This window comes from Trichoderma asperellum, chromosome 6 (assembly GCF_020647865.1).
Source record: "Trichoderma asperellum chromosome 6, complete sequence".
In the NCBI taxonomy this organism is placed as follows: Eukaryota; Fungi; Ascomycota; class Sordariomycetes; order Hypocreales; family Hypocreaceae; genus Trichoderma; species Trichoderma asperellum.
In genome coordinates, this window is record NC_089420.1 from 3,574,366 (window position 1) to 3,591,656 (window position 17,291).

Consider the following 17,291-nt stretch of genomic DNA (forward strand, 5'->3'; position numbering starts at 1 on the left):
TGCCAGAGGACGAGCGCCGTAAATAGAATCACGTGATGGGCTCACCGCCAGCGATTAATCTCTAAGCCCGGCTGAGCTGATTGATTGGCCAGCGCATTTGCCTTGACTTACCTAAGCAGCCCAATGAAGGTTCCAGCTCTGTAGCGCTGTTGGCGACAGTTTTACAGCGGACATTGGCCATTTACACTCAACCATCTCCATACAATGTCAACATTGCATCTCCACTCCATCACTTTCCACGAAAGTCTTTTATCTAAAGTAAATGCACTAAACAAAATACGAGACATATTCTGGTTTAGCAAAGATAGATCCAAAAACAATCCCTTCTACCATGGGATGCCGCTTAATAGAGTGCTACATACAGTGACCCCGGGGGGCCTATTACTCTACTGTACTCTGTGTATGTATATACTATGTGTCCTTTCTTTCTATTGAATAAGTATTCTTAAAGGATAGAGAAAAGTGTACAGAAAACAGCACACGGCCTGTCTTTGCGGGATCAACATATAAGCTCCATGTACCTAGTAACTTGATCCATATTCTTTCTATTCTCCAACACAATTATCAAGAGCACACAATATATACAATTCATGGGTGCTCAAATACACTTCTATTTCTATGTATGAATCTTATTGTATCTACTCTATTAATTGGATTCTACATTCTATTGCGTACAGGCTAAATATCCAGAGTGCTTTTAGATATCATATAAGCTCAGCTCCATTTCTCCATTTCGGCCCAAAAAGCAGCTAAATCAACATTCTAAGCAGATGCGGCGATACGTTTTTCAATGTCCAAAAAATTCTTGGCAGTGTCAATAACCATCTGTCGCAGTGAGATAAAGTCTATGCCCAGCTCTGATTTCGCCTTTGTGTTATCCACATTGTAAACGTCAGGGATCGGCTCCCCAGGGTTGCCAATTGGGACGCGGTTGCGAAGCTCGGGGAATTCTTCCCGCAGAATGTCACAAATTTGCTGGAAACTAAAGATGCCCAGTGTGGTGAGATATCGCTGGCCACCTGCCTCGTGTTTATAATAGGCTATCTTATGAGCAAGAGCAACATCTCGCACATCGACAATGGCCCAGGTCGAGGTTGGTGGTACTTCAGTGCGAGAGCCGTTCATAAGAGAATAGAACATGCCGGATGAAGTGTTGAGCTCACTGAGATTATCTATGTAATGGTGGTTAGGGCCGTAGATAACAGGTGGGTTGATGACAGAGATGGTAAATCGAGGCTGTTTTTCTTCAACGAACTTCCAGGCAGTTGATTCAGCCAGCGCCTTGGAGGTACAAAACACGCTGAGAGACTATACACGCTGAGAGACTATATCCGTAATGTAGTTCTGAACCCGTACTTGTCAAGGAAATATTCCAAAAGAAGAGGAATTGTAAAGCCACCTAGGCTGCTTAATGTATAGTAAAGGATGAAGATTACCTGCAAAAGGCAAGAGGTAAGTTAACAATTCAAGCAAATGTTTCTCGATCAAAGATACAGCACGTCATGGGTTTTTTTTAATAAGCACACATAAGAGAAGTTAAGGAAAAGGTTAGAGCAATCTATCAGTGACGTTCAAGCTCTCATTACAAAGGCATTATCTGAAGACATAAGCCTTTGGGAAGGCTGCAATCCGCAATGGCTTTGGCGATTGGCTGGACTTTGTCGAGGTTGATATACCTGCCACGCCTGGGACCCATCACTTCGCAGTCTATTTGCCCCATGAAGTGGTGCCAGTAAACGTCAATTTCACCTACATTACGTTTGGCCGCCTCGCGATTCTAGTATTTGAGTAGTGCCCTCGATCGCAGGAATAAGCAAATCTTTCTCGTTGTCTTTAATGTCGATGGTAAATGGAGAAGCGATGTGGATGACTCCCTCAACATCTTTAACTGCATCATCGAAGGCTCCTGGAGCCGTAATATCCGGTACAATGACGAAACTTAGAAGTGAAGCATATTGAGCGTTCATCTTAAGAATGCGATCTGCTGAAGACTGAGAACGAGCGACTCCCCTGACCGGAGTACCCTCAGAGAGAAACTGCTCCAGAACATGAGCACCAACAAAGCTGGAAGCTCCAGTAATGAGGACTGTTCCTTTCGACATATTTGAATGGCCTTTTTGCTGATTTCGGATTGCAGGCGTAGAAGTGTGATGATATCTGGGCCGAGGGAGTGAGCAAGATGAGCTTCTCTTGTTGCTGCTTTCTTTTTCTTTACGCTGAAGAATTAATATGAACTTTATCCTTCAATATGACAATGGAATATATATATATATATAAATTCTAGAGAGCTTTTTTTAACTCTAGAAGCCGACGAGTCGTAGCGCCGAAGCTATCACCGCTATCCATCTTTCTGTCCCTTCGTTTTATTCCGGAGTTTAAGACGGAGATACTATCCACCTGTCAATAATTACATGACATCAAAGTGTTCAATAACGAGACTCAGACGATTTCGCGGGATACCCGGCTGTGAACCACCTTGAGTGAGGTGCTCGCTCCGAAAGCTAGGATGGGCTTTGAACATCTATCGGCGTTTGTCACCGCAAGTGGGTCGCAGGATCGGATTTAGTTCTAATAGCAACGATTTCACTGCCTCGTTAAAGACGATGGTAACAAGAACTTGCATGTATTCCGTATTTTAGTTTCAGACAAATTTAGCCTGCATATAGAACTGAAAGAAGAAAGCTTTTCGAGCTTATCACTTGTTTTATTTTTATTTGTAATGGCGAAAGCATCTCAGAAAGCTACTATCGCGCTATGCATGCTTGGAATATCGCGCTATGCATGCTTGGAATGATCGCATGCCAATCAAACTAGCCAAATTTATTGCTAAAAAGGCCAGAGTTATCGCATTTTGAAGGCGCCGAGGCTTTTCCACTTCTGCCTTCGAATCATGGTGGTGTTCCGCCCAGCATGTTCTCTACACTGGGAAAGTCCGCAGGGAGTTCGCTACCGGCATCATGCGCGATCTTTTTCGCAAACTCAACAACACCACGAAGGCTCTCTTTCTCACCGCCGTGCCTTAGGTATCCATCCGCATACCATGAAGCCTGGATTGAACAATTCATTGTGACCAGTACCGTTAATAGTAATGCCATTGTTGCAAGTCCATCATGCATAGAGTAATCTGACAACAACTTCTCTATCGAAAGATTCAGTGTAATATGTGCTGAGATGTTTTAGCCTTATCCCTTAGTAGTATTTAGAAATAGCATGCACTTACTACGTCAGGTGCGTACAGGGCAATCTCCTTATAGCGGTCGGCCCAGTCATGATGTGTTAGTGTTGCGTACTGCCAGCCTCTCGCTGACGTATCGGCTTCCCAGTCTGACTTCTTCAAATTGATTAGATTCAACCATGGGCATCATTGAGTAAAGCGCGTTCAATGTCTTTGGCAATCCAACAACTATAAGCATTTCTGAGAGTGCATCCGCGTAGCGCCGCCACAATAATTGTTTAGACTCAATAGCAGTAGTCTCTAGGGCCGATTTATATAGGTATGCCGCATAATGCCCTTGGTTGATAGATGTAAGTCCTACAAGCTTGTCGTAATTAGTCCAAGCCGAAGAAAACAAGCCTCAGAGCTTCGTACCACAAGACAGTCCCACAATGAATGTTGATTGCCCTGTTTCTGCTTATTAAGGGCCTCGTATATAAGAGCCTCTATTTCCTTCTGGTTCGCCATATTTCGAAAAATTGATGTATAGAGACGCGAAAGGATGGAAATGAAAGGTGAATTGCGAAAGCAAGTAGAAGGGGGTCTTTGTTATAGACTTCACCTCTCACTGTTACATCACTTCTACTGAATAGCTCGCTCAGTAAGCACTAGAGGAATGTGAATTATTATCTATTGATCAAAATCAAGAGACTCGTTTAAGTTTTTAGTTTCTGATTTGGGGTACTAAAGCGATGTTGAGGACGTCCAAACTCATAGCTACTAATCTATCAGAATATGTAACGTCAACGTCTCGCGAACTGTTTATGGTGATGTCGTCTTGGCTTTCATCTTTCGTGATATAACAAACTTCTTTTATTTTAATTTTTACGTTTATAATTCTTAAATTCTTTGTAAAAGCCACACAAGCGCCGCTGAGAATTAAATATTAAATTAAGTAGCACGACGATCGGCATTAGATGAATGATTACTGAGCTTATAACTATTACGCTGAACCGTGTCGAAACCCCCACTAGACCATGTACTTTCAACGCACAATTCGGACAGAGAGAATTTCTACAGCGAATTTCACTACAATTGTGGCTAAAGATATCCGGTCTTATCTGGACAGGAAATTATCACCGCTTTTTGCGATATAATATTGAAGGATTAGCAGTCAAAGTGTGCGAAGAGGCTCCAAGAAGTATGATAAGTCTCAACAGTCGGTGAATTCAAGTACGTGATTTCTCATAGGCTGGGCGCTTCACTGCTTATCTTACATCTTGCGGCTCATGTAGCCCCGCAGGATGGTGTATTTTTGGAGATGCAGTATCAGAAGTCAAAATCATGTTCTAAAAGTCGAAGTGTGGAAACAAAAATCGCGAAAGAACTTTGTCGTTTAGGCAATATTATAACCAACTATTCTGTATGCAAATTGAGAGTGTATCAAGCAGTGCGTGATTTGACAAATACAGGTTATTTATTCCACCGCACATGCTATTCTCAACCGTTAACCTCTCATATAAATGGAAGAATGTAGCCTACGATGCAATATTATAGTTAACTATTTTCATGTTGGAATTTTTTTTTTCCGTAGATAATTAATAGATGTTAAATGTGTCCTTTCAAAAACTGTAGAATGGCAATAATCTTTTCATCATCAAATCTTCGGCCAACCATCTGCAAACCGATTGGCATATTATGAAATAGCTCGGGGTCATCTGCAATCCTCCGCTTTCAGTCCATGCTTGGCAATTTTACGGGAAGTAGCGTAATCGGGGATTGACTCACACAATTTCCAGTTTTTTTTATCCAAATTGCTCATGAAACGCTTTCTATTCTCCTTGACATCTTTTGCTTTGTCAACTAGACCAGTCGGAAAGGCCAGGGCTGGATAGTCGAGCAAGTTCCACACGGCAGTGTATGTCCAGTATTTAGCTGTGTTATGCTTCGTAGCCACCCCGGGCGCAACGGGACAGATGATGGCATCCACAGTGTTTTCCCAAGCACCCGAAGCTTTATTCATAATTCCAGTGTTGTTCCAGTGCTGCGAGTATTCCAACCTGAATTCTTCTCGTTCTTCTAGCCAGTATTCTAACTCATCTCGATCCAACTTTTTTACACCTGGGTTGCCTTTCATAATCCACTCCGTCAAGGGTAGCAATGGCTCACCAGATTCAGCCATAACAGCCATATCGGCTTCACCTCCATCAGTAAAATAAAGGCTAGATGCAATGGCCCATGCCTCATCATGTTTATATGGCGAAAGTTTCACCACTTCCACATGTGGCACACTGCTCACTCTATCTACAAACTCTCTTAGCGCTCTTGTTATTGGCGGGTGGGGCTTGACGACTTCGTCGTGCCATATAATCCCCAAACGCAATGGCTTTTCCCTGCTTGGAGCAATATCGACCGCCCTCCAAGGTAGTGGTATTATTGCTGGCTCAATGTGCCATGGCTCTGCAGCCGCCACGACTTTCATGAACATTTCTATGCCTTCCAAGCTGACGCTCATCGGTCCTAACACAGTGACTATTGGATCAGCTCCTGGCGGAGTGCTACTCCAGCCAGTAGTTGGCACCCGAAATGCGGTTGGCTTGAGCCCATAAATTCCACAAGCAGCAGCTGGGACGCGAATTGATCCGCCTACATCACTTCCCACGCCTAATACGGAGCCGCGCAATCCAATCAGCGCAGCTTCTCCTCCTGAAGAACCGCCTGAAGACATAAGGATGTTGGAATATGGATTCGTGGTGACACCATAGAGATTGGACGCGCATTCAAGTTGCATCATGCTCTGGGGCTCTGTTGTTCGAGCATGGACAATGGCTCCAGCTCGCGTAAGAATTTGGACCACTAGCGCATCAGCAACAGGGCGTGGACGTGAACAGAATGGGGCACAGTAGCCAAAAGAAAGAGGTCGATTTGCAATGCCGATGTGAGACTTGATGCTCACTGGTAAACCATGAAGCGCTCCAAGCGGAACAGAATTATGCAAGAGGTGAGCATCAAGCTCAATAGCACGAGAGATGGCTCGTTCAGTGAGAAGTTCAGTGAGACAATTTGTCTACCAATATTGGTTGGCAATTAACTTTGTGACTAAGGTGTAAATTACTTACAAGCTTCTGAGCAAGGACGGCTCTTTCCAGAAAGGCCCGAGCCACCTCTTGAGCGGAGATTATGCGTTTAGACACTAAGGACACAATCTCTTGAGGCACTAAAGATGTTATTCTAGCGCTGCTTGTGGATAACATTATATTAGGGATATGGGTAATGTCTCCTGAAAGCTCAGCCGAGATTTCAATATTTACTCCAACTTCAGCAAGTGTTTCGTCACGAAGCGCCTGCGCTTCTTGGGCGATTTGCTTCCACATTTTCTCAGAAGTTCTCATTACTCTTCTGATGATATCAAAACACAGAAACGGATCTTCCAGAGAGAATATAGAATAGAGAGTACACTTTCTTGATCTTCTTCCTGGGCATTGTGGTTCAAGCATAAATATCGAGCGTAAGGAATGTAACTAGGCAGCAGCGATTGCTGACATAACGCACGCAGCTGCGCCTAGCATTAAAACCAACAGGCAATAGGATAACGGGTTTGAAGCTTACACAGATAAAATATTTAAAAACCTTCCATTGTCATCTGAATCTATAATAACGAACATGTCGATATGCATAGATGATTCTGCCCCGACAATAGCGTGTAAATACAGGATAGATTACAAGCAATTCCACTGACTTAAGCAAATGCCCTGTCTGTAGTGTATATTTCGTAATAGATCACGGCTATCTCATTTTCTTATAATAAAATACAGAGAAGCGATATAAAGTATTTAATAAAGTGCAAGCTATTAAACGTCTAACACAAAAGAAAGGCGCAGAAAGCGTGATCTGCTAGTTATGATCTTGGCCCGTTTGCATTCTTCACATTAACAAAGCTGCATCCTTATTCCCCAATGCGACTAATTATTGCCGCCCTGATCCCCGCCGCTAGAAGTGTTGTTATTTCCCGAGGAGGAGGAGTTGTTGTCCCCTGACTTCTCATAGTCCTCGCTATCATCGCTTTTTATTTGTATATACTGGCTTCATATCTCAATAACATTCTACTCTCGTATCTACTGAATAATTTGTGCCAATTTTACAGCAGCGCCTCTTTTCATTTGTTTCATTTATCGTGTCTTTACAGAGTCTTAAAAAAAAGAATTCAAAATAATTTGTGATAGTATTAGTATTATTAAATAAAAAGTAAGCAGAGGAGAATTGAAAGGTTGCATCTTTATGCGCTAGAGCTATATAAATATCTCATTTAATATATATGCCGGCGAAAAAAAGATTTCAGGAAGCAATACCAAGAAGGAAATTTAGCCTCAGCTTCCATATTGATTGTGTGAATATACTGTTAAGCCCTCTCTGGCAACTTCCGAACACTTTTTAGTTGATCTACTAAACAGGAATAATTCACTAGTTTGCTAGCAGTCATCCTCAGAAACTGAGAGATTAGCACATCGCCAGCTGGGATACGAACCGCTTCCTAGGCATGGCTATTGCCTCTTTTCTGTGCTATCCGATTTGGCTGCTTCTAATTTGGGTAAAGGAGCTGTTATTAGCAAGGCTTGTGGTTTGAATCTGGGTACTTTGTAAGCATGTCCAGTATGAGAGATGAAGCAACAATTTGAAATGACATAATACGAGGATATTAGGTAGACTACATGTACATTTTCTTCTTCTAGTGGCTAGCAGATTGATAAATCAAGAGATTCAAGGTTAGACGTCTTATTCTGAGCCTGATATGTCTATATAACGCCTCTTTCGTAATCCAGTCTGTCATCGACGCTACGGCCCGGCTCTTATGCATGTCCGGAAGCCGTCAGATGTGCCTCCAGCGATTAGTCTCGGGCATATATATAGTAATCTAGAATTTGGCCTTCACCACTTGCGCAACGCACTAAGCTCAACAAATGTCTAGTACACTGCAGGATTGAGCCAGACTGTTCTCAATGATTTCTAAGCTCCACTGAATCTCATATGAGCTCAGATTAAGTTTTTTTATGTTACCGTACTGATTCGACCATCATTTTGCTTCTCGGTTGCGTTGCTTCCAGCTGCATGGCCGATGATTACTGAAGTTAGGCCGCGTATTGCTGCAGCCAAGAAGTACACTCTTTATATCAATGACAAGTGCTTGATGAGATTCTTGAGAAAATTCCTCAGTCAAGCTGATATCTAGTGTCAGAATACTTGTTGTATAGGTCAATAATACGCGGCTAACGGTAGATCATTCGCCAACAAGGCTAACAATGACTTGAAGAACGGAGATGCTCAAACACCAATTGGGGATTACATCGCGCCAAATATATGGCAGTCGCATGACTTAATGGATAGATACATGCTTTTGATGCTCCAAACCTTGACACGGCGTTGTACGAACGAAAATAGAAGTGATACGCCCCTCTTGAAAATGAAGCTGCCTGGGCTGAAGCGTCTAACGAGTCTCCATCCAGCTCACGCACGTGGGAGATTGCCATCTCCACGGGCGTTTTTATCGAGTCTTGAAAATCCCTATCCAATACTAGCTTATCAACGCAAAAGTTCAGACACCGGCCAATATTGTGGTCATGCCTATTCTTCGTAGCTGTAAATTGTTTCTTTGTCGGCTTGCAAGCCGCCAGACTAACGCTCGCACTCGGATCCGCTAAGATCTTTTTTCCTCCTTGAAGCCAAAATGTTCTTTACCAAGTCTGGCGTTAAAACTTTCGGGCTTTGCTACTCCATTTGGCCTTCAGCTGTTACGTTATTACAAAGCGTGCCCCCAATGGAATCATTCAGGCATAAAATCGAAGCCGCAATGGCTAATCAAATACGCTGCTTGTTGCGCCTAAGCAACACCACCGAAAATATTGAATAGTAATCATAAATCTCCAAAGTGGCATAGCGGCGCTCATTCGCGCCTTGCTATTCGACAAAATTCAAAGTCTCTGCCTCGGCAATGATTCTGCTCAGTAATCATAAAATGTTCACTTTTCCGGACCCGGGCCGTCGCCGGTGATCTTAGGCTTTGCCCCATTTGGCCGGTGTCTATTGTGCCATAGTACATGCTTAGCAATGAAGGGATAAAGAGGGAAGCTGAGCAGGGAGAGTAGGGCGAGTGCGATTTCTTTTATAGCAGGTGTGTTCCATCTCCTGAGGTAGGCCTGGTTCTAGATGGGATGGACGACAAGCAGTCTTGCTACTAGAAGCTCGCCCTTCAACCTATTCGCCGAAATACATCAATAACACAGCATATTAAAGGGGCCTGCAAAAAAAATAAAGGAAAAGTAAAAGGAAAGAAACAGCAAAGAAGAAAAGAGTGGGGAGATCTTGGTTCTACAAATACGACTTATCGAGCAAATCATCCACGGGGGCCAAGGGGGCAAGTAGAAGCTCTCCAACAACTGGCTCAGCTCGCGCAGGCTATTCAACTAGACCAATCTCCTCTGCGGGGAAACAAAGATAGGCAGAATGACATCTCCAGAAGGAGTGCTGAATGGCTCCTCCTTGTCGGATATACAGGCGGACGACAAAACGTTGGTGACAAAGCCGGAAGACCAGTTTGGCAACAGCGACAGCAACAGCAACAGCGATGCTGAGAAGGGGCAGGTTTCGCAGGAAGTTCTCGACTGGGACAATGACCCTCATAATCCGTATAACTGGCCTGCGTGGAGGAAAGGGTTGATGGTGTTTACTATATCTACAATGGGTCTCACAATGTGAGTTTTACTGTACTAGCCGTCATACGCCGGCCACCGTGTTTTTGTACTCGCAAGAGCTGGAAGAAAGTGCTCTCAAGAAGCAATACTGACATGGCAAACGCACAGATCAATAGCCACATCCATCTCCAGTTCCTCTGTCGGCCTTCTACAAGAGGAATTTGGTGTAAGCCGAACCGTCGCCTTACTGCCTCTTACTCTCTACGTCGTCGCCCTTGGCCTTGGCCCCGTAATTGGTGGCCCCCTTTCCGAAACGATTGGTCGCTATCCTGTTATCATGGGAGGCATGCTTCTCGGCTCTTTCTTCACCATTGGAGCAGGATTTGTCCACAACTTTGGCGCCTTGTGCTTCTTCCGTTTCCTTACCGGGTTCTTATGGGCTCCTGTGCTGGCCAATGCCCCTGGATCGCTTTCAGAGACGTTTTTGCCAAAGACAAGAGGGCCTGTGAGTGCCATGTTCATCCTCACTCCATTCTTAGGACCTGGCCTAGGGTAAGCCTTTCATCCCTTTTTCTACCCAGCATTAGGTTGGATCCATGGTTCTAATTGCTTTCCATAGACCGGTTATTGGCTCCTTTGTTTCTGTCGACAAGGGCTGGCGTTGGACCGAATGGACAATGCTCTTCTTCGCCGCCTTCACCATCACCTTGGGCTGCTTCATTGGAGAAACTTTCCACCCCATTCTCAAGCGCCGTCTGGCTAAGAAGCGTGGCCTTGAGGTACCTCCACTTCCTCCCGTGAGCGAGCGCATCAAGACCTTCGCCGTAGTGGCCGCTGTTCGGCCTCTCCTTATGCTTTTTACCGAGCCTATCGTTTCGTTCATCTGCCTCTACGTCGCCATAAACTTTGGTACCCTTTTCAGCTTCTTTGGTGGCGTTCCCTACTCCTTTGGTATGGTATATCACTTTGATACTGAACAGTCCGGCTTGGTTTTCCTAGCTATTGTCATTGGTTGTTTCCTCGGCCTTGCCACCATCATGGCCTGCGAAATCTTCTTCTACCGAAAGCAAGTTCCCAACTACCCTCCTAACAAAATTCCTCCGGAGCACCGGCTTTATCCCGCCATGATGGGCTGCTTTGGACTGCCCATTGGTCTCTTCTGGTTCGCTTGGACCGCGCGAAAGGACATCTCCTGGGCAAGCCCTGCAGTAGCCATCATTCCTTTTGCTTGGGGCAACTTGTGCGTCTTTGTTAGCACTATCCAATACATTTCCGACACGTATACCGGCAACGTTGTCGCGAGTGCTTCTAGTGCCAATAGTTTGGCGCGATATGGTTTCGCAGGAGTGTTTCCTCTTTTCACCATCCAAAGTAAGTAATTGAATCGCAGTTAGGAAAATCTTCGCCGCAAATTACTAACATTGTCCCTAGTGTATGAAGGCCTTGGAATTCACTGGGCTACCAGTTTGCTAGGATTCATTGCTCTAGCTTTGATTCCAATTCCCTTTGTTCTTTACAGATTCGGTCCTACTATCCGGGCGAAAAGCAAGTTTGAGACTCACAAGTACGACTAAAATAACGACCACCGACGAAGACGACTGTAGTGTCTCTACTAATAATGGCCCTTTCCCTTTTATTTCCCTCTACCCTCATTCATTTCTGGGTATTCATTGCATCTAGACAAATAATAAGCATCTGAAGTGGCATTTAACTGATAAGATCTGTGGTAATATGGGACGCATGAATAGCATTTAGATCATCATGAGTAGATTAATAGACCGAGGCAAAAAGAATTGTAAATATTACGCCTACAACGTTTATATATTGCCAAATCTCTTTACTTAATAATTTATGTCTATGTTTCTGCCTTGATATCCTTTGTTCTCAATCAACATCAATATCCTGCTCCGGCATTACCTCAAAGTTTTCATCTAAATAGAACCACTTACCGTACTTCACAGGCCTCAGCGCAGCAGGTTCAATCTTGGATTTCTTCGGAAGGCCAAACTCTTTGCTTGCATCTTTGCTTGCGATATAACTCTCACACATGCTTGGTTGCGAAGTCTGCGAATTGCTAATCTTCCCGGCGTCTTTTCTGCCGCTGATAAGGTCTTGCCAGAAGCCGTGACTTTCGCCAACGATTTCGCGTGCCGTATTGGAGTCTTGGAATTTGTCTCCAAATATAGTATTGAGACTGCCACTGCGAAGAACTTTGTAGCACTAGTTGTAATTAAAATGGTATCTTTTTTTGATATACAGTGAAGGGTTTTCTCCAAAGGGTGTACTTACGACGAACCAGTCATAAAAGGTTTGCTTAAGGTCAGGTCGATATTCCTCTAGATCGTTGATGGCTAAACCCAGTTCAGTTTTGGTACTCAGCGGTATATAAAGTAGTGACTTACTATCGATCACATCAAAGGCTTGAAGACAACCCTTTAGCTGATCAGTTCTTCAATCACGTTTCTCTAGCACTGACTCGGTTGCACTTATATCTTTCACATCCATAGGATCATTATCACCAGGATATCCAGTAAAGTTATGCTTAATGTTAGAGTTCTCCCAGGTCTGAGGAAGTGAACCGTAAAGGAACGGGTAGGATTTATGCGGCCAAATGCCAGCCACGTATCGAGGAACAGCATCTTTGTCGTCATGATAGATGGGATCTATGGGAACTGCATATGAGCATCTCGTTTGTTGACCAGCAACAGACACAGACAACAACTTAATACGCATCACTCACTCATAAGGTTATTGCGCTTCGTCTCAATCTTGGCATCTGTCCATCGGAGGATTTCTACGTAGATATTGACAATATTATTGTTCTTCTCGTCAGGATAGAGAGGAATGTCGTGCCAGAAGGAAATTGGGTTGCAATCCTGCTCAAGCCAAACGCGCCAGTCCTGTTTGCCATTAGTCGATAAATTCTATGCCTCTACTCCCTTGAATTGGTGATTTCGACAATTGACCACTGTATTTCGGGTTCTGGACTCTCTGAGCGTGAGCTACTTCAGGTCAAACGATTTCCTTGTCGCTTTACTATCGTCGTATTTGGCAGCAGATGTGAATGCAGAGAAAGGCAAAATTGAGATAGTATAGTGGGCGCATGATTGACCTCATAATTGAGTAGCGAGTAGAGGTATTGACCAAATTTATAAACTATTCGCTTTGCCTTCTTCGTACAAGGGTGCTGGGCGTGCCATTCTTTATATATGTGCTTATGGCCAAGAAAATGTGGTGGAACCCTTGTATGACACAAATCATACCGTAATATTCCTACCAGTAAACGCAATATATCCGCTGTGACGCTGATTTCTCATACAGTACTCTCGAAGGTAGCACAGAGGCATGGCATCACCAGCTCAGCAAAGGGAATGGATCCTCCCAGGGTCGTCTTGGCTTACATCCCAGGTCTTTGAACAAATAAATTCTAAATTGCTCATTTTCGGAGAAAACAACCATTCATGCCATATCCTGAACCCACGTGAGATATTTTGAATAACTGTAAAGCGCAATAACAGCTGGATCATGCCTCCAAAAAGAGAGAAGACTCACGCGCAAACTATCTGCGTTGTATGAGCCTTATTTTAAGCATATACATCGCCACTACCTTAACTAAGCGTCTGACATCATTAAAGAGTGAGAAAACACCGTCTTCGGCATCCAAAAGGGCAGTCTGCAGACTTTTTACGAGGGGTAAAAATGCCAAGACGTGAAGACATATTTAGCTTCCATGTTATATGGTCACTTTCAAACCTTAGAGAGGGCATTGTCCAGAGGGTACAACTGAGAGAATAAAGGTCTTGTAGGCAAAAGAAGAGGAGAAAGAGGGGTGAGAAAGGGTGAGGTCTTATGTACTCATGGTGTTTCGAATGGAGAGCCGTGAAGAAGCCGAGAGAGCGTGAGCCATCCAGATTTATTTAGTCGGCCTAGTACAATAATACAAGGGACAAGCACTCTTTGACAGAAGTAGCTGTAAAATTATAGACAGTACCATTTCAAAGGTCTCCTATTGCCGCTGTCAGCAGCATAGAGTATATTTTCCAATAGGATATCTGGTAGACTATAGTGTCTGGCATAGAAGACGTGAAGCGATGAACGAGCAGACTAAAACCTACTACCGGATTATTCTTTAGGCAGACAAGCCGCTAATATCTTAGCTGGAGAACGAGTCTCAGAAACCTGGATCCTCGCCGGATCTAGCCACTTGTGAAGAAGGATATTAGCGTCGGCTTTCGCACGATAATATGACGGAGATGATCGGCCTGTTCTCCAATTCTTCTTATTCTCTCACAAGAAGTCTCCGCACATTTAATCATCCTTTCATTCATTAATGCGACCTGGAGATAAATCAATACAATATTAAGTAGTCATTAAACCCGTTTAAAAAATCGAGGTAAGTAATCGCCGTGATGTACTTAAAGTCTCTCTTGCACACTCTCTATAGCCACCTGTCCCGATAAGTTGCATATACATATCCATAATTGGTATCAAATGTTACCTCCATAAGAAACGTGGGGAAGAATGAGGGGCTAGTGGAGGACAAATGTTGGAGAAGGCGCGTAGCAGTTTGCCAAGCAGCCAAACACGGAGCATGTTGGATGGGGATTTCGGAGATCATCTGGTGGCTTGTTTAAGTCTGATTCAACTTTGAGCTAATAAGTAAGGGCCGAAAGGGGAGAGGATAGCGCTCTTACTGTATCGCCACAGCCTAGAATAAAGGACATGTACAGAAAAAGATAGATCCAGGTGTTGATAATGGTGAAATCATTCATTGTCCATCAGGAAAAGAAGGTATCTAGATCTTTCAATCTCATCTAAAAAAGGGATAATGTTACTGTTTTATTAGTCCCTTCACTAGCAGCTTAAAAAAAAATTTCGCCCTTTAAGAGATTACATTGAACATTAAAAGTCCTGAGCCGTCCGGACAACCTCCGAGACGAATAAGCCTCATATGGCAACCAACAAGGTAGCTAGTGGCGATTACCAGTGTTGGTCAAGAACAGCTTGATATCCAGCGCCACTATTTCTATTTTAGATATGTGGGTCAATAAAGAAAGAAGAGTCGGAAGAAATCGTACTTACAGAGTAATAGGAACGAAAATAGTCCGTAGATGATGCTTCAACGCTATTTCGTCGATTATGAGAAATAGTCAACATATCACAATCATGAGGTTCAGAAAATATAAATATTTTGTCATAATATCATTCATCATTGTAGCTAGATAGTCCAGTTGCTATCATCTCTAGGCCATACCAGCGAGTAGTATTGTAAGAACCAGCTTCAAATCTCATCTACACTTTATGCCTTATACTCAACCTGCTGCGCGTTGCCAAACTCTTCCTCGGCAGCCCGCTGCTTTTCATCAACAGCCATATCTTTTTCTTCGGCATCCTTGTTACCATACAGACCGATCTTGTACCACGGTAGGTCAAACAGGCGGTCCATGCTCTCAAGAGAACGGCCGCCAGTTTCGGGGACGAAGAACCACACCCAGATACCACCTAGCAAGGTAACAGCTGAAAAACACCAGAAAGTACCCATGGGCGAGATTCCTCCTTCTGAAGTGCTGAGCAGCATAACGGGTAAAGCGCGCGAGTTACCATATTGGTTGGCAAAGTGAAGGGTCATAGCCCACGAGGTAGCAAGAGCACGAACTCGAAGGGGATACAATTCAGCCGTAAGCAGGTACTGCATAGAATTCCAACCAAGCGCCCAGCCGACGCCTGATAGGTAGATCATGGCAACTGCGCCTCGGCTAGGTCCCTTCATAGACTCAGGCAAGACAAAGTTTTTGACAGTTCCGAGTTGAGGTACGGCAGTAAGAAAACCGGCAACATAGATCATGGAAATGGTCTGGAGTGTAATACCACATAGCAAAGCACGCTTGCGGCCGATAACATCAACGAGGAAGAGGGCGCAGATCATTGCCGCCACGAATTTGACGATGCCGAAGACGCCAGTAACAAGAAGAGACTCGCTGTTTCCAGTAACGCCCAAAATTTTGAACAGATCCGGCGCATACAGGGTGATGGATCCAGCGCCAGACCACTGACCAAGCAGCTGAACCATGGATGACAGATACACTCGGTACAGGTTGCTCTTGTTGAGAAGCAGCTCCTTGACTTTACCAAACCAGCCAACACCTTGGCTAGCTTCCAGCTCACGGTCAAGGCCAATCTGAATCATAGCTATCTCGCGATTGACGTACTCGCTGTCGGGAGACTGCTGGCGCAAGCGAGCCATGCTGTAGACAGCTTGCTCAATTTTACCCTCTTTGACGAGAAAGCGCGGCGATTCGTATTGGAAGAAGGAAAGAATGAAAATGATTCCACTCATCATGATATGTAAACTGGTGGGGACAAGCCATTGATTCGGGCTGCCACTGACGATATGAAGCTGGCATCCATAGTTGGCGAAATAAGCAAGCAATATGCCGAGATAGACAGCACCAGTGAAGAAGCATGTGCAGAGACCACGAATTGATGCGGGCGCAATTTCAGCAATGTAAATGGGGCTGCGCAACGATGCATCGTGTTAGTCGTACACAACTATGCACAAGTAAAGGACACAAGTGGGGGTTTAACTCGGGTTCTTGACTCACCCTACGACCGGCGTCTGTCCCACGCCAAGGCCGGCGATAAATCTACCGGCATAGATGGCGCCCAAATTTCCCTTCACTCCGCCAGCCATAAAAATAGCAATGCCAACAGCCCAGATGAGGCACAGCACTCGCGTAGCATTGAGTCGGCCAATACGATCACAAATTAGGAAGGCACTATAGCAAAAACAATAGTGGTCATTCGTTAGCAACCGATGGAAGCGATTGTGGAGAACTAAACCATGCATAAAAGAGGCGGTGACGTGACTTACAACAACGCACCGCCGACGGATCCAATCTGGACCATGGCAGAGACATTGGCTTTGATGTTGGCCTGCTCGACAGTATCGTATGAGGCATAGTGAATAGATGATTTGAAATTGGCCGAGTTGAAGGCACCAGAGATCAGTCCCTCGTCGATACCTCGCGCAGCGCCGAGTAGGCCAAAAGAAAAGACGGCAAACCAGAGGCGCCAGTTCAGAGCTCCCTCTGGCTCTCCCAAGTCTTTCAACTTGAAGATATTGACGGGTTTCTTCCCCCCGACACCCATGGTGGCGGTCTTGACGCAAGTAATTAATAAGAAACTGACACCGTGGTAAAGACGAGCAAGGGAAGCATCTGGTAGCTACAGAAGCTAAAGACAAAACTTGAGATGCGCACGGGCAGAGAGTGCTGGTCTAAGAATCTCACAGCAGAGGAGGGAGATCTCATTATATACCTATTTCGCCCACATCGCACAGTTTTCAGAATCCTTAGACCAAGGGAAGCCCCAGATGGTCACACGAGGAGCCTTTTTCTCAGCTAGAGGTGTCCACACTTGCAAAATGTCGGAGCGTCTCGGACGGTTGTGTT

The 17,291-nt window shown here is 44.5% G+C and overlaps 7 protein-coding genes across 7 annotated transcripts; 1 reads left to right on the plus strand and 6 right to left on the minus strand.

Annotated features, from left to right (window-relative positions):
* Positions 1 to 762: 762 nt before the first annotated feature.
* Positions 763 to 1,140, minus strand: TrAFT101_010614 (uncharacterized protein; the record flags this gene model as incomplete). The annotated part of the gene is made up of 1 exon (XM_066129015.1): positions 763 to 1,140. One exon carries the CDS (start codon positions 1,138 to 1,140, stop codon positions 763 to 765), a length of 378 nt encoding a protein of 125 aa, XP_065985145.1.
* A 614-nt stretch (positions 1,141 to 1,754) lies between these two features.
* TrAFT101_010615 (uncharacterized protein) lies at positions 1,755 to 2,102 on the minus strand (the record flags this gene model as incomplete). Its single annotated transcript, XM_024910341.2, has 1 exon — positions 1,755 to 2,102. One exon carries the CDS (start codon positions 2,100 to 2,102, stop codon positions 1,755 to 1,757), a length of 348 nt encoding a protein of 115 aa, XP_024755446.2.
* Positions 2,103 to 2,888: 786 nt separating this feature from the next.
* TrAFT101_010616 (uncharacterized protein) lies at positions 2,889 to 3,065 on the minus strand (the record flags this gene model as incomplete). Its single annotated transcript, XM_066129016.1, has 1 exon — positions 2,889 to 3,065. The coding sequence occupies one exon, from the start codon at positions 3,063 to 3,065 to the stop codon at positions 2,889 to 2,891; it is 177 nt and encodes a 58-aa protein (XP_065985146.1).
* Positions 3,066 to 4,762: 1,697 nt separating this feature from the next.
* Positions 4,763 to 6,528, minus strand: TrAFT101_010617 (uncharacterized protein; the record flags this gene model as incomplete). The annotated part of the gene is made up of 3 exons (XM_024901362.2): positions 4,763 to 4,872; positions 4,943 to 6,221; positions 6,274 to 6,528. 3 exons carry the CDS (start codon positions 6,526 to 6,528, stop codon positions 4,763 to 4,765), a joined length of 1,644 nt encoding a protein of 547 aa, XP_024755448.2.
* A 2,700-nt stretch (positions 6,529 to 9,228) lies between these two features.
* On the plus strand, positions 9,229 to 11,648 carry TrAFT101_010618 (uncharacterized protein). The gene is made up of 4 exons (XM_024902847.2): positions 9,229 to 9,900; positions 10,009 to 10,392; positions 10,460 to 11,211; positions 11,272 to 11,648. The coding sequence occupies exons 1-4, from the start codon at positions 9,653 to 9,655 to the stop codon at positions 11,412 to 11,414; spliced, it is 1,527 nt and encodes a 508-aa protein (XP_024755449.2). The 5' UTR covers positions 9,229 to 9,652; the 3' UTR covers positions 11,415 to 11,648.
* Positions 11,649 to 11,681: 33 nt separating this feature from the next.
* TrAFT101_010619 (uncharacterized protein) lies at positions 11,682 to 12,584 on the minus strand (the record flags this gene model as incomplete). Its single annotated transcript, XM_066129017.1, has 5 exons — positions 11,682 to 11,716; positions 11,790 to 12,060; positions 12,130 to 12,191; positions 12,300 to 12,503; positions 12,581 to 12,584. 5 exons carry the CDS (start codon positions 12,582 to 12,584, stop codon positions 11,682 to 11,684), a joined length of 576 nt encoding a protein of 191 aa, XP_065985147.1.
* A 2,555-nt stretch (positions 12,585 to 15,139) lies between these two features.
* TrAFT101_010620 (uncharacterized protein) lies at positions 15,140 to 16,989 on the minus strand (the record flags this gene model as incomplete). The annotated part of the gene is made up of 3 exons (XM_024907105.1): positions 15,140 to 16,355; positions 16,443 to 16,616; positions 16,712 to 16,989. The coding sequence occupies 3 exons, from the start codon at positions 16,987 to 16,989 to the stop codon at positions 15,140 to 15,142; spliced, it is 1,668 nt and encodes a 555-aa protein (XP_024755451.1).
* Positions 16,990 to 17,291: the final 302 nt, after the last annotated feature.